General features: G+C 43.8%; 1 protein-coding gene across 1 annotated transcript; it reads left to right on the top strand.

The window, feature by feature from the left end:
* The first annotated feature begins 8,367 nt into the window (after positions 1-8,367).
* On the top strand, positions 8,368-9,312 carry LOC104868361 (olfactory receptor 5B12). Its single transcript, XM_010633121.1, has one exon. It carries the CDS (start codon positions 8,368-8,370, stop codon positions 9,310-9,312), a length of 945 nt encoding a protein of 314 aa, XP_010631423.1.
* The last annotated feature ends 5,389 nt before the right edge of the window (positions 9,313-14,701 follow it).

Genomic DNA, 14,701 nt, shown 5'->3' with positions numbered 1-14,701 from the left:
CTTCCAAATACCTATGCAAAGTCCTGCACCAAGGGAAGCGTCAGTAACACAGGACCGTGCGTTTGTTCATAACGTGCTCATAAGCGGGGCATGTCCTGCCCAGTCACTGGCTCACTTCACCCCTCTTCCGTTCATTCACTCGTTTGTCTGTCTGGTCACTGTCTCAACATACATTTTCTAAGTGCCGTCCCGTGCACAGAGATTTTCAACGAGGACAATCACACCATCCTCTCTTGTCTGGATAAAGCATCACTTTCTTTAACCGTGGACACTGTGTGATATCTGAACTCTAGAGAACATGAAAGTGCAAAAGTACGAAGACTGAACAGGCTATCAACAGAACTGAGCTAGACACTCACCTTGTGCTTTAAAAGCAATACAGTTTCGCTTCAGATCTTCCAATCGCGAGTCCCACCCAAGAAGAATGAAAGGCTCTTGCTGAAGAAGCTCTGCTTCTCTAGCATTCTCAAGAAGAAAGCGATTGCTCACTGGAGATTATAAAACATTCTCCAACCTGTCGCACAGGGCTGCCTTGAAGACGGAGAGGAGAAAGACTGCATATATTGTAAGGTGATGAGCAGCTCTGAGAATGCGTTGCCCCACTGCCTGTGGACAATTTTATGAGGATGTTTTTTGACCTGGATGTGGCTGCAGGCTGGAGGAATACACCAGTGAGACGTGAAGCCACTTAACAAAAGGGGTGATTTATACACAAAAATCAGGAAGTCCGCGGCCACAGTCTTTGACACATAGGCTGTTCTTCTAATATGATGCCAAACGAGTTAGGTTGGAATGTGAGAGACCAGTTCCTGGTATCCAGAGGGGATAGCGCAGATCCAAGGTCCTCGGGGGGATTAGGTTCCCAGGGGGACGACCACAGAATCTCGTGCTGGTCGCCCAGAGTAGCAGCAATTAGACAATCTGTGGAAACTTCGTTCCGTTTGTAGAGGACCATCGCTTGGAGTCATTTCTCCTTGACAACTCAGAACATTATCTGGTTCAGCGTTAACCTTCCTGGCAGCTGTGAGACAGTCATTTGAGCAGTAAAAACAGAGAAAACATAAAAAAGAACTATGTACACCCGTACAGGTGTTTCTTTTTTATGTTTAGTGCATATTATTACACGACATAATGGGTTCCATTTTGGCATCTTGGTACATGCATACTTTGATCATTTTCAGTTCCTATCCTCTGCTCCTCCCTTCCCCTGTTCTCCTCCTTACCTCTAGTTGTCCTCCCTTCATAGGTTTTTTTTAACCTGTAGTCTACAGGTAACTGCTTTGGATTTAATGGCTACACCTTATGAAATGGTGAGGGCTTTTCTCACAATGCACAGCTTCCTGAGATGTGTGCTAACAAATGGGCTCCAATAAGAAGTTGGCAGTGAGCCCCAGGGGTCTCTGCTTCTGCTGTGAGATCCAGATGAACATTGCCAAGGGTTATTTGGTGTTGCCGATGAAGAGTGTGGTTTTGCTTTGTTTACAGGTTTTGTTCTTGGAGGACATTGAACAGAAAATGCCAAGTACAGAGAACTGTAATATTGATTTTGCCCAAGGTAGGTTGTGAAGAGTGAACCCCACAGCTGGCTGTTTCTAGAACTGAGTCTTGCTGAAGCCTACATGCCAAGGTCAGAGTAACTCGCACCCAAAGCTGTTCCCACAGCTAAAACCTTCAGACTGAAGGACAATGTTCTAATCACAACCATACATTTTGTCTATTCTGTTCCTAATTTGAGAACGCTTTGTCTTGTCCTTTATGAGCCTTGTTTACATTAATTTCCAAAAAAACTGCACATCGCCTTTTCCCTAATCGATTGCCAATAAAAGTCAGTGCCTGGGACTGGCCAGGGCTTTGTGGGTTGAGCTGGTGCTGGTCATCCTGGCACCCTGCTTCCTCTCAGTGTTATTTTTCTCAGGCCTGTGTCACACACTGGGCAGGTGGGGACTAGAGACTTACTGCAGGGGTCTCCAGCAGCCAAGGGTATTGTTATTTAGGCTGTGCTGCAGTTCTTTTAAATTCTACTACTTTCTAAAACTCAGAGTCTTTACTGCATACTTACAAGCATTTCCATGCTGGTTCTTCACTGTTTTTAGGCCTGGGTGGAAGGCTAACTTCTTGATAAAACATACCAATCGTTGTAAGGAAGAATTCTTTTCTCTCTGATTTTTCTCTGTGTAACTGTTTACTTTATATAATATGTACTTTTGTACCTATATTTGTGTGCTTTTTAGCAAGTTTGTTCAGTGTCTATTTTCTCCACTGGGGCCAAGTGTAAGCAAGAACAGTGTTCATTTTGCATAGGTTTGTAGTCCCAAAGCTCAGCAGCTGAAACCCACTGGAGACCAATAACTGACAGTAGAATGAACTGAAATTTCTTCTCAACACTCCAGATATTTCAGGTGCTATCAAGGCAGCACTAGTGTATGAGGTGTGCCTGTCCTGTTTAATGACAGACTTTGTTTCTGTCTTCCGATGTCTGTGTCCAGTTGCAGAAATCAGACCATAGATACATTTGGGCACCATCAAAAGAATGACTTAAAGAGATAAAAGTAACCCCATGGTCTTTCTCCACAACCCCAGCTGGATTCAGCTTTAATCACCCTTCCCTAGCTATGTAGATAGGAACTTGCTGTATCCTCATGGGATGTCTGTCCCAAGAGAGCTCCATGTCTGCATAACTCCTGGTTTCCTCATTGTACCATTTCAAGTTCCCAGTGACTCTACCTCGCGCCATATTGCAAGGATTAGCCTCATAACAGGAGCCCTTTGACATTCCTTTGTTATGTGATTATTAATAGCTGTCTAGTACCACCAACAAGGGCCTCTCTCCCAAATGACAAATTATGGGGAGTCTATAACAATGTCCACGGGGAGCAATCATGCTATCAGTTATGACTATGACGATCGGTCTGTCCAATATAAGACGTTATAGAACTGTATCTTCACAGCATGCCAATGGTACTTCAGGGAAGGCAACACTGGAGCTACCTTTCTAGTCTTTCCTTTTTATAGGTGAAGTTATTGAGGTTCAGATAATTTCAGTGAGTGATCTAAGAAGAGAGATTAGCAGATCTAGGACCAGGACATGTGTTAACTGATTCCAAGGCCTAAGCATTTTTCTCTTTGATCTCTCCCTGATTCTGCAGAATATTAAATATTTTGCAAACACTAAAGAAGAGCTCCACATGGAGTATTTCTCTTCTGTCAAGATCTGCACTTCTGACCTGAACCCCAACCCTGTTTGTCAGTGCCAGACTTGGGAGTCATATCGCTCAGAGAGGAAGGTGAGTCTGTGGGTCAGATTCTCCAGCTGAAAATGAGCAGCAGAGAGGTAATCAGAGAAATGAATCAAGGAAGCTGTCCCTCCTATGGCTTACTCAGAGTGTGCACTTGAATGTCTTGAGCATATCCTATGTTCTGTGCCATACATTTGGAAATTTCGTATTTGAACACTTTGGAGTTTCTGTCACAACATCTTTATCAGGTGATGTAGCGTAGGAAGAAGTACAAGGGAGTCTTCAGTCCCTGCTTTGCTAAGTACGAAGGCGTAGGACTTTAAAACTTGTTTCAATGGCTGCAATCTCAGTTTTGTCTTTCAGGGAATGTGATGATATTAGTTGTCTTAACAATCCCAAGCTTGCTGAGAGGCTCTAATGGGGCAGCATTATACGGTTATTGTATTCTGCCACTAAAGACATATCCAGTGTTGGAAACCGAGTTTATAAACTATTGCATGGATGGACTGTAAACAATCAGCCACACAGTGTTTCAAGCCAACAAGAAAGCAAGGGTCTCACTCTGAGAAAGGAGAACAACACATATTTATTCATTCACATGTGTGTCCCAGTCTGTGCAGCATCCTAGGCTCAGGAAATGTGACCTGTGAACCACTGGAGACTGAGAAATTAGCAAAGCACCCTGCACCGCCGAGACCCTGAGCTCATCCAGAGAACGAAGGGATGAGCAGTGCCCAGTGCTGTGTGTGGCTTCTGGATCATTACTAAGGAGTCACGTCCACTTTCACGACCCCAAATGCCTTGGGGCAGGAGTACGTGGGTTGTAAACATCTGCGGATGCAGGGCTTGTCATTCAGATGAAACTCAGAAGCCACCCAAGCTGGCAGGCATCCTCCACTCGCACGTTCACTGCTTTCAATGATCCACACTGGTCCCAGCAATAGATGTAATCACTCAGTCAAACGACCAGCTTATTAAATGAGTTTCTTTCTTGTACCCAGTGCAGGTTAGATGTAAAAAGTTAAATAACATTTCTTCATGGCTTGAAGCTGTGACTTAAAATGGCTTGGCTTCAAATCTCACCTCTGCTACTTTTTCAGCTCCAGTATGTACCTCAACGTAAGTCCAAATTTCCATACCTGGGAACCTGGGAGAATATCTCACAGGATGTGTGAAGATTGCCTGAGGTAGAGGAATAGTGTCTAGCTGGGTGATGAGAACATAGAAAATGCTCGATAGTTTACATCTATGGCTTCTCAACTCATCATTAATCATGACTTCTACCTACACATTTGTAATGAAAAGGAAATATAAAACAATTAGAACAATGAAGTGATCTGCCGTGCTGACTGTAGCAGCGTAGTGGTGTCTGAAGGTGAAGGCTTGGGGAACAGTTCAAGGGAACCCTTGAATTCCGTGTTACCCTTTTAATACATAAGATCTGTCCTGGGAAAAGAGTAGTGTGCCAGGAAGGCTGGGTTTTTCAGTTTGTCCCGAGCACCGACTACCTGCCTGCTCCGTCCATAAGAGGCTGACGATCTGCGTGGCAAAGTTCTTCCTTTTCCACTGACTGAAACAAGTTTTCATTTGCTTTTTCTTCCAGGAGGATATTGGATTAAAAACCAAGATTTGACACGTGGACAAGAAAGTTGGTAAAAACTTTTACCGTGATCCCTACGGCATTGTTCATTCTGGAATCTGAGAGCTCTGTGGGAGTCTCTGTTGAACAACTCTTTTAATGACTGAAGGAGTCATCCGTTGTGGGTAATGGCCCATACCCACAGCTTAGAGCAACAGGGGCTTCTGCATGCATCTGTCACAGCTCTCTTCTATCCCGCTGCCTTTCCAACACTGCCTGCAGTGTGAGAGCCTAGAATGCATGTTAGCATCATTCTGTTTATTTCTCTGACACTTGCCGTGAATCTAAGGGCTGTCTCTTCAGCCTCGCTCTCCATAGAGGACGATGTCCCACTGTCCCCGCATGTTGTCCCCTGCACTGTCTCCCGCTCCTGCCCCTTCCCGACTCCTTCCACCGTGTCCTCCTCCTGAACTTGCAGCCGTTCGTCAGCATAACGCAAAACGCATTCATTCCTCCCTCCGAAAGCCGCCTTTACCTGCCTGCTCTTCCTGAAATCTGTGTCCTGGCTTTGCTTTCCTCGATACCATCTCTAGTGGTGGTAAATTCCTCTTTCACATTAATCTTTCTGCCAGAACTCTTTCTTTTTTCTTTTTCTTTTTTAAAAAATTTTTTTGTACTGGGGATCGAACTCAGGTCCTTGTGCTTGCAAGGCAGGAGGCAGAATCACTGAGCTAAATCCCCGGCCCCAGATCTCTTTTTCTGTTTGAATTCATAACATTAGACTATGCTAACTTTTGTCTGTCTAAAGTCCTTTGATGATCTCATTTAGTCATGTAGGTTTAATTGGATATATATCTGATTGATATAGATATAGATAGATAGATGTTATATATTTGTGAATCACACGAACTTCACAACATAGCTCAAATTAATTTAATAAGACCCAGGCCTCTCCCCTTGAACCTTGGACTTCTATATATAATTGTTTACGCACCACTTCTTCTGTGGCCAAAAGAAATTTCAGTGAAAAAAACCCATGTTTCTCTTTTCCCCAAATATCTGCTTGTACATCATCCTGCAGAATTACAAAACTTTCAGTCAGCATTGACCCCTCTCTTTCTTTCAGACCCTTACTCAATATATCAGGAAATCTAGTCAAGTCCACTTTTGAAGCATGATTTGAAATTGTGTCATTACTTATTATTTTTCTCAGTTCCATGTTGGCCCAAAGCACTGTCATTTTTTATCTAAAATAGTGTAATGTGTTCCTATTTGTTTAGTACCTGTCATCCTTATCCTGCTAAATTCAATTATCAACAGATTTTCTAGAGGGATACTTTAGAAAGATAAATTCGATTATGTGGCCTTTCTGTCCCAATCCTATTATGCTGCCTAGCTTGACTCAAAAGGTTAAGAGCTCAAAACAGAGTATGAGGTCAGGATGTCTCCTGGTGGCAGTACATCTCTGAGGAACTTTCCTCCTCCCTGAAGTCATACTGATTTTCTTGCTGCCCCTAGACTTCAAGCACCAGTACCACATAATGGGTCCTACTGCCTAGAATGCTCTCCCTCCAAATACGACTAAGGTCTGCACTCATTTCTCCACATTGATTTTATCCCTGGAGCTTTCCCACACTGTCGTATTTTAAATTATAGTCACTCACCTCTGATCTGGCTTACCTCTCACCCAGCTTTTTAAATCACTTCTACACATACTATGTGTTCCCACCATACAAAATTTAGTTTCCAAAGAAAGTGCTGTTTTCCCTGTCATTTCTAGGATCTGGAGCAATGTCTTACTCATGGTAGACACCATAAAACATTGGATAAAATGCATGATTTGATCAATTCTCTCATGCTGAAGTATAAATTATGTCTTAAAGATTTTTGGTCTAAACTATCTTTAGCTAAAATTTTTAAAGACAAAATTTCAGATTTAGTATTGTAGAGATTATTGATTTGGAAAAACAAGTGGAGTTTCCATAGCAGGCATTTAGACAGGCTTCAAAAAAGATCCTTGTGGCAGGGGTTAGTTTATCTCCAAAGTAACTCAGAAAGTAAAATGATTCGTTCGCTCAGGACCAGGGGAATGTCCCCACACACTCATACAGAGGGACATTGTGTGAAAAACAGAAGTCTCCTCCTAGGAGTTTAGGAGGAAAGCAGAGGACATGAGGGACTTTATCAATCCTTTAATTTTGCCTCTGTCTGGAAGCTGCATCGTGTACAAGCCACCTTTTAAACCACAAGAACATCAAACCTCCTGACTGAATGGTGATATCTAAGCAGTTAGATGATTCCACTTTGCACTGCAACCTTATGCTGATAATGAGCTGATGGGGAGATTGGTGGCCAGGCGGCATTTCCTAGCACACAGGTTCACCCTCGCTGCACAGGTGGGGCTCATGATGCATCCTGGGGTCCCTGATCTGAGCCCTGTTAAAGGTGGGGTGTCAGGGACACATGTGTGTGACATTCAAAAGCTCTCTAGGCTATAAAATTAAGGACTGTTCTTTGGTGTGTGTAGTTATTCCTTGTATATTAATTTCTACAGTTTTGCTACTGTGATATACTCCACACCCTATGTCCCACATTAGTCCATGAAACTGCTTTAAGATAAGGAAAGATATTGTGTAATTGTCTTTCACCATCATGACAAGAAAGAGTAAACTAATTCAATTTTAATTCAACTTTACTAATCACCATGGTCTGAATGTTTGTGTACTGCAACAATTCTTATGTTGGAATACTTGCATCAAGGATGATATTATTACACTGGAGGCCTTTGGAAGGCACTTGGCTAAGGAGGTGAGCGCTATTGGGATTGAGATCAGTGTCCATATAAAAGAGACCCCAGAGAACTAGTGGCCTCTTCCACCATGTAAAATCCAGAGGAATGTATGCGGGCACAAACCAGAAAGCTGGATGTCACCAGAGAACACAGCTGTGAAGATACTGGTCCTGTACACCCGAGAATCAAACTGTGGAAAATAAATTGATGTTGTTTAGAAGGGATCCCTAGTATGGGGGGTTAAACTTACTTATATAAGACTTGCCTAACATATACAAGGCCCTAGGTGTTAAATTCAGCACCAAAAAAACAGAAAACTAAAAACCAATTAGAAGCTAACTACACTATGGTAGTAGTGTTTATTACAGCAGCCTAGTAGACTAAGACAATAAATTATTCTACCTTAGGACAAAAAATAATTTTCATTTCTTTCACAAATTTGGAAAAGGAAGGATGATCTTTTCCAGTTACTAATCAACATGATGATTTTAAATACATTTTTCTTCTCTGTACGTTAGTTCCATCTTCTAAGAAGTAAAGGTGCCAGAATGAATTATGTACAAATTTCTTTCATCTGGGGCCCCATATGATATACCAATAATTTATAGTTGCATTTTTATTTCTCATAGAAGATTTTGGCAATGGCTACAGCGGTGCTGAAGTGAGGCACAGTGTGCACAGCTGATAGAGCTCAGCAGGTCCTCCCCACCCGTGACCCTGACTGTCCTTTCTCACTGCTCCAGGACACCACGGAGATCCCAATGGAGAACAGCACAGAGGTGGCTGAGTTCGTTCTGGTGGGCTTAACCGCTGCCCCAGGACTGCGGCTCCCGCTCTTCGTGACCTTCTTCCTTGTCTACCTCAGCACTCTGCTTGGGAACCTGGGCATGGTGGGGCTGATCCTGCTGGACTCCCGTCTGCACACGCCCATGTACTTTTTCCTCAGTAACCTCTCCCTGGTGGACTTTGGGTATTCTTCAGCTGTCACTCCCAAGGTGATGGCTGGGCTCCTCACCGAGGACAATACGATGTCCCGCAGTGCCTGTGCCACCCAGTGCTTCTTCTTTGTAGCCTTTATCACTGTAGAGAGTTTCTTGTTGGCCTCCATGGCCTATGACCGCTATGCGGCAGTGTGTGCACCCCTGCACTACACCACCACCATGACCACAGACAAGTGTGTTTGCCTGGCCACAGCCTGCTACGTCTGTGGCTTCTTGAACTCCGCCATCCATACTGGGAACATCTTCAGGCTCTCCTTCTGTGGCTCCAATGTGGTTGATCACTTTTTCTGCGATGCCCCTCCTCTCCTGGCTCTCTCCTGCTCAGACAGCTATGTCACTGAGATGGTCATTTTCTTAGTGGTGGGTTTCAATGCCCTCTTTGCTGTCCTTGTCATCTTGGTCTCCTATCTGTTTATATTCATCACCATCCTGAAGATGAGATCTTCCGAAGGCCGCCAGAAGACCTTTTCAACTTGTGCCTCCCACCTCACTGCTGTCTCCATCTTCTATGGATCATGCATCTTCATGTACCTGCAGCCCAGCTCCAGTCACTCCATGGACACTGACAAAATGGCGTCAGTGTTCTACAGCATGGTGATCCCCATGCTGAACCCACTGGTCTACAGCCTGAGGAACAAGGAGGTGAACAATGCCTTTAAGAAGGTGATAGGAAAAGCAAAGTCAGCTGTGGGATTCATGTTTTAGTTACACAAAGTCTTTCATGAGACAATTTCATCCACCTTATGTAGAGATGATAAATAGACAATATATTTACCTATGGAGTCTACTGATTTCAAATTCATTCCATTTTTATTCTATATATTAAGTCCACAGATCATATTTCTTAAAAAACAAGAGGCCTGGAAATAGTTGTTTAGACTTGCCTGTGAGTGTGGAATTCTAGCTTTTAAATCTGTTTTTTTAATAAACACTCAAAGCCCACATGCACAAGTGCAGTATTTGTAAGCACTGCCCACGCATAGGTCATCCGTGAGGGAGGAAGGACTCACATCTAGAGATGGAGATGTGAATTCAAAACACACATTGGATGGGCTTGTTGCTGAGTAGAATCTGAAGAAATTATTTTGGTGTCTGAGACCACATTCTTAATATTAATTAGTTCCCTTGTTCAGTGGAAACAGTAAAAAAACATTAAATATGCTATAAGTTAAAATTTTAGCTATTAATATTTTATACATTTTAGTGCCTCCATTTACACTGGGTATATTTGTAATTATTTAAAATTAAGTAGGTATTCACAGTACCTCTTAACTAGGTGCAGTGTGTATTTCAACACAAGCAAACAGCATGCACTGATCAAAACAAGACAGTTTTCCCTTCCCACTCCTCGTTATTTCTTGGAGTTCCTCACTTCTAGATTTCATGCAATACGTAATAAATACTTGATTGAGAACTAAAATCACCCCACTAGGCTGTAAGGCACTACAACTTATTCCTTCTACCTGGGTTTGGGGAGTAGATGGGGAGGGGATGAGGGGGTCAAGGGAGGGCAGGGACAAGGGGAAAAAATGAGAACCAAGACCTGTCATATAGAGGTACAAGATCCCAACAATGAAGGTAACTGCACTGTATCCCTAAATCGTACCAATAAACTAAATTAAAACCAAAAAAATTAAAAAACAAAGTTTTATAAAAGTTAGAAACCTCACTTGTAGTGTAATAGAAATTTTTATAAAAATTGTGAATTAACCTTTATTAAAATACTTCAAAAGATTCCAAGTGAAGATTTATTATTGTTTCTTTCTTTGCTCATATTTTCAATCACAATGTATAGTTATTTATTTGTTAAGCTAGGCTTCCATGTGAAAGAAACTATATCTGAAAGTATAATGTGATTCTATGACATTTTCAATAGAAAAAAAGATACAACATAGAAAAACATGTATATATAAATGACTCTTTTTTTTTTTTGCAGTGATGCATCACATTTATTGATTTGTGTATCACAAACCATCCTGGAACCATTGAACTAAATCCCATTTTTAAAACAATCCCACTTTGATATGCTGCTGGATTTGGTTTTCTAGTATTTTGCTGAAGATTGTTGTATCTCTGCTCATGAAGGATATTACCCTGTGACTTTCTTTATTTTGGCTATGTCTTTGTCTGGTTTGAGCATCACAGTGATGCAGGTCTGATAGAAGGATGCTGGAATCATTGCCTCCCCTTAGATTTTTTAGGAATAAGAACAATTGGTATTATTTCTTCTTTAAGTGTCAGCAGAAGTCGTCAGTTAAGCGACTCTCCCTGCTCTTCCCTTGCATGATAGATTTATTTTACTGTCAATTCAATCTTGTTGCTCATCTGCTTTCTTAGGCAGCACATATACAATCTTAGTACTTATAACTGCTTTTTAAAATTTCATGCTTATTTCATTTTATATGCAATAATACTATATATCATAAACTGCTGGATCTGTACATGGAAGCTGTGAAATCTCAGAACCTCCTGTTCTGAAAACCAGGAGGCTCCGGAAAGCCAGTGGTACTGTAGTATAAAGTTCTGTCTTCCGGGAGGATGGAAAGCACACCTGGAGTCTTGGACACAAAGTGTAGAACTAGCTTCATTCTCAGCACCAACGGGCAAGCCTGGGTTCACACAGCAAGTGACTACTGACCCCCACTTTGGGGTTGAACAGAGCTGGATATGCTCTCAGGAGGGAAAAAAGAGCTTGCAGGAGTTACAAAGAGTATAATTCTTATGGGCTCAGCAAATTCATTGGTTATCACACAGCAAGCTCGAAGCACAGACTTACATTTCATGTTCATTTGGCCGGAGGTAGAAGTAACTAACTATTTGAGAACAGAGAAAACTCCTGAGGTGTTTCAGAGGACTGTTGGGCCGGGCAGGCCCTAAAACGTTGAGGGGAAGAAAATCTTTCCTGTTCTAAATGCAGAGAGGCATGATCCGCTTTCAGAACAGCAGTAAGGACTGAGAGCTGGAGATGACCAGGCTGATTCCAGGTGAGTCTGAGGGCTTTAGTTCAAAGGATATTAAAGGAATAAAACAGTACTTTCCCAGCTCAAAGTTATCACTGCTAACTCAAGCACAGTTAGAAAATGGACTCCAGAAAATCCAAAAGAAATTCAGAAAACTTATACTTAAAATTCTGAATGTTGAGAAGTAGTTTGGGCCCACAAATCTGTATGCACCAGGGTTGTCTGGAGCAACAGATCTAAAAGGGTGGATGGACTGATGGACAGATAGACAGACAGTTCTAAGGCATTGGTCCACATGGGTCTGGAGGCAGACATGTCCCCAGATGCGCCCATGGCAGCTGGAGACCCAAGAGGGCTGGTGGTGAGGTTTGAAGTTTGAAAATCAGAAGAAGCAGAGACAGGAGAAAAATGACGCTCCTGAGCCAGCAGTCAGGAAGAGCGCAGATCCCACGTTCTGTGTCTCTGGGGACTGGATAGGGTCTCTGTATTGTACTCCAGGCTCTGCCAGGCTCCCGGTCGCTGCCCTGAGCCCAGGATGGGTTGTGGGAGAGAGGCAGCAGGTTGTCACTGTTTGCATATTTATCTAAATGCTTCCTTGGATCTCTCAACCATTTTGTGATACATTTAAGGAATGACACAGTGATACTACGAATAGCTCTTAAGGCAAAACCACGCACCAAGAAGCTACTCATTTTAGGTTAGACATTTCTATGTAAAATATTTAAGAGAGTAGCAGAGGAACTCGATCAATTCCACCCTTTTTGGTGAGTTCTGTTTTCACCCAGACACTGCTTGAGGATACTAGGTGTTCTCAGCATGCTGGGGCAGGAATGTCATGGCAGGACCCACATCATGATGGAAAACACTCTAACACATTCCTGCTCTTGTAAGAGACAGAAAGAAGAACAAACAAAAATAAAGATCTCCTAAGAGCGGCACTCATGGATGATTGTCCTATGAGCTCTCTTTGTGGGGAAAGAAGGCTGGGGTGTCTTCCTCTGCTGCAAGCTGGTGCACTGCATCTCTGCTTTGATCCAGGTCTCCCTCCGGGCGAATGTCCACAGGAAACCCAGCAGGGAAGCCCTCCTCACCTGCAGTGACACCACCTTCCTTGGATTCCACTGTCTATGTCTGATCTCTGCTGCTCTCGCAGAATAGCACGGGCTGGGTCCTCTGTGAAGACAGGATCTGCTTCTCACATTCTGAAGGCTGGAAGCCCAGGACTGCAGGGCTGTGCCTGCTGAGATCCTTCCTGCTGTCCCCAGGCATCCTGGGAGGCACCAGGCGGAACTGGGCAAGAAAGTGCTCACACCAGCCGGAGAGCAGGCGGGGCCACCTTTACAGCCTTTACAACAACAGTGACCTTGACCCAAGCCATGGCCTCTTCCAGGGGTCGCCTCTGGACACCTGCACCGCATTTGATCTTAGCCAAGCCAGTGAGAAGCCCTCAGCAGTGTCACAGCGGCCATGCACTTTCGGCCGAGTCCGGAGGGGACATTCAGCCCCTCGGAGGCCCCTTCCTTGGATCTCAGGTCCCGTGTCACACACTGCTCATTTTCGTCATTGTGTTTACACTGTCTTTCCCGTGCTCTTCTTGAGAACGTATTTTCGAGGGAAATCTTCAGATCTATCAGCATAGGTTTCTTCTCTCTCATTTTCCTATTTATACTTATACAGGCTACATATGTTTTACCTGCAATGATATTTTTCTTTTGAGTTTATCGGTACTTTTCAGGTATACAGTACAGTTACCTTCTTCTTCGGGATCTTGTAACTTTGCAGGACAGGTCTTGGTTCTCATTTCCCCCGTATCCCTGCACTCCCTTCAGCCCCTCCACCTTCCCCTGTTTACAAAGACTTTGTCTACATTTTTTCCTTTTCTCATATTTTTTCTTTTGCCTGATTTCCTTTGCCCTCCCCTTCCTGCTTCCCTGCAACCTTTACCCCTTTTCATCCTGTCTCACGTATAACGCTGTTTCTTCAAGAGTTCAGTGGCTGTCTTTTCACGTGGACTTAAGCACCGTGACTGTGAAACTGATATTATTCTGCTTGGCTGTGTGTCTGTTTCATCACCATGGCTGAAGCCCAGTGGCATCAACACAAGGGGATGAACTGATATATTTCTTCTTCGTGGTTCAAACTGTCCCAGGGAATCACAGGAAGGACTAATTCCTGGCAGGTATCTCCTTCAGTTAGGGGCAGAATCTGGGCCTCTCTCCCCTAATACTTATGTGAAGGCACAGCCCGAGAGGTGACGCTCTGAGTATTCTGTGTGCTTTCAGGCAGAATTACTGCGAGTCCTGTAAGTGCATCCGGGATCCCCACAGAAGCAGAGCGGGGTCCCCACAGGCCGCATAATCACCTGATGCCTCGTTGGGGGAGATCAAGTGTTACAGCTCTCAGGGACTGTTTGTCCCCTGCCAGCTCCACAGCCGCAAATCACCTGCTGGTTCTCACTCTTCAACAGTTCAACTGCCCTGAATGAGGTTGTCTTCACATTGGAGGGAGCAGCCCAAGAACCAGACTCGCTCTGAGCGTCCTCTACTCCTGCAACTGTTCACAGTCATCGAGCAGCAGCGCTGGCCTTGCGATAACTGACCTACTGACCAGTGCCTGCAACAATGCCCATGGGAAAAAATCCCAAAGATAACGCCCCAATCAGCGCTACGATGCATCACTCTTAGCAAGTACGAGGCATTGCAGCGCTTCCCTTATTTTCCTGCCCCAGCAAGAGTCTTCAGGCTGCATGTTGCTGGGCCACCTTTCACTACTTCTGCGTTCCTAATTCAGACATCAAGGGTAAAGTGGGCTAAGTGGTAATGTAAGAAGAGACCAGAAGATCCAGGATAAGAGCTCCTTAGCCAATTCTGAGACCAACAGCCCCCTCCTCCTTTCTCCAATTTCTCCCAACGTGCCGAGAACTTACAGCTTTTTGACCAAACACTAGATTCTTCAGTTAAATTAGTTTTCTTCTTTCAAGGAATGGATTCATGCCCTGTGAGCTCATCATACACGAAGGAGCTGGACTGGTGGAGTTTGTCCCCGAGGGAGGAAGGCAACTTTCCAGATCAGACCATTTTCCACACACACTGGCAAGGGCAGAGGTGACCAGGGAAACACGAGCCGGCAGGTGC

The sequence above is a fragment of the Fukomys damarensis genome, unplaced genomic scaffold, assembly GCF_012274545.1.
Source record: "Fukomys damarensis isolate Sample0158 unplaced genomic scaffold, DMR_v1.0_HiC HiC_scaffold_27, whole genome shotgun sequence".
Classification (NCBI taxonomy): Eukaryota; Metazoa; Chordata; class Mammalia; order Rodentia; family Bathyergidae; genus Fukomys; species Fukomys damarensis.
This window is presented reverse-complemented; position numbering and strand designations above follow the sequence as displayed.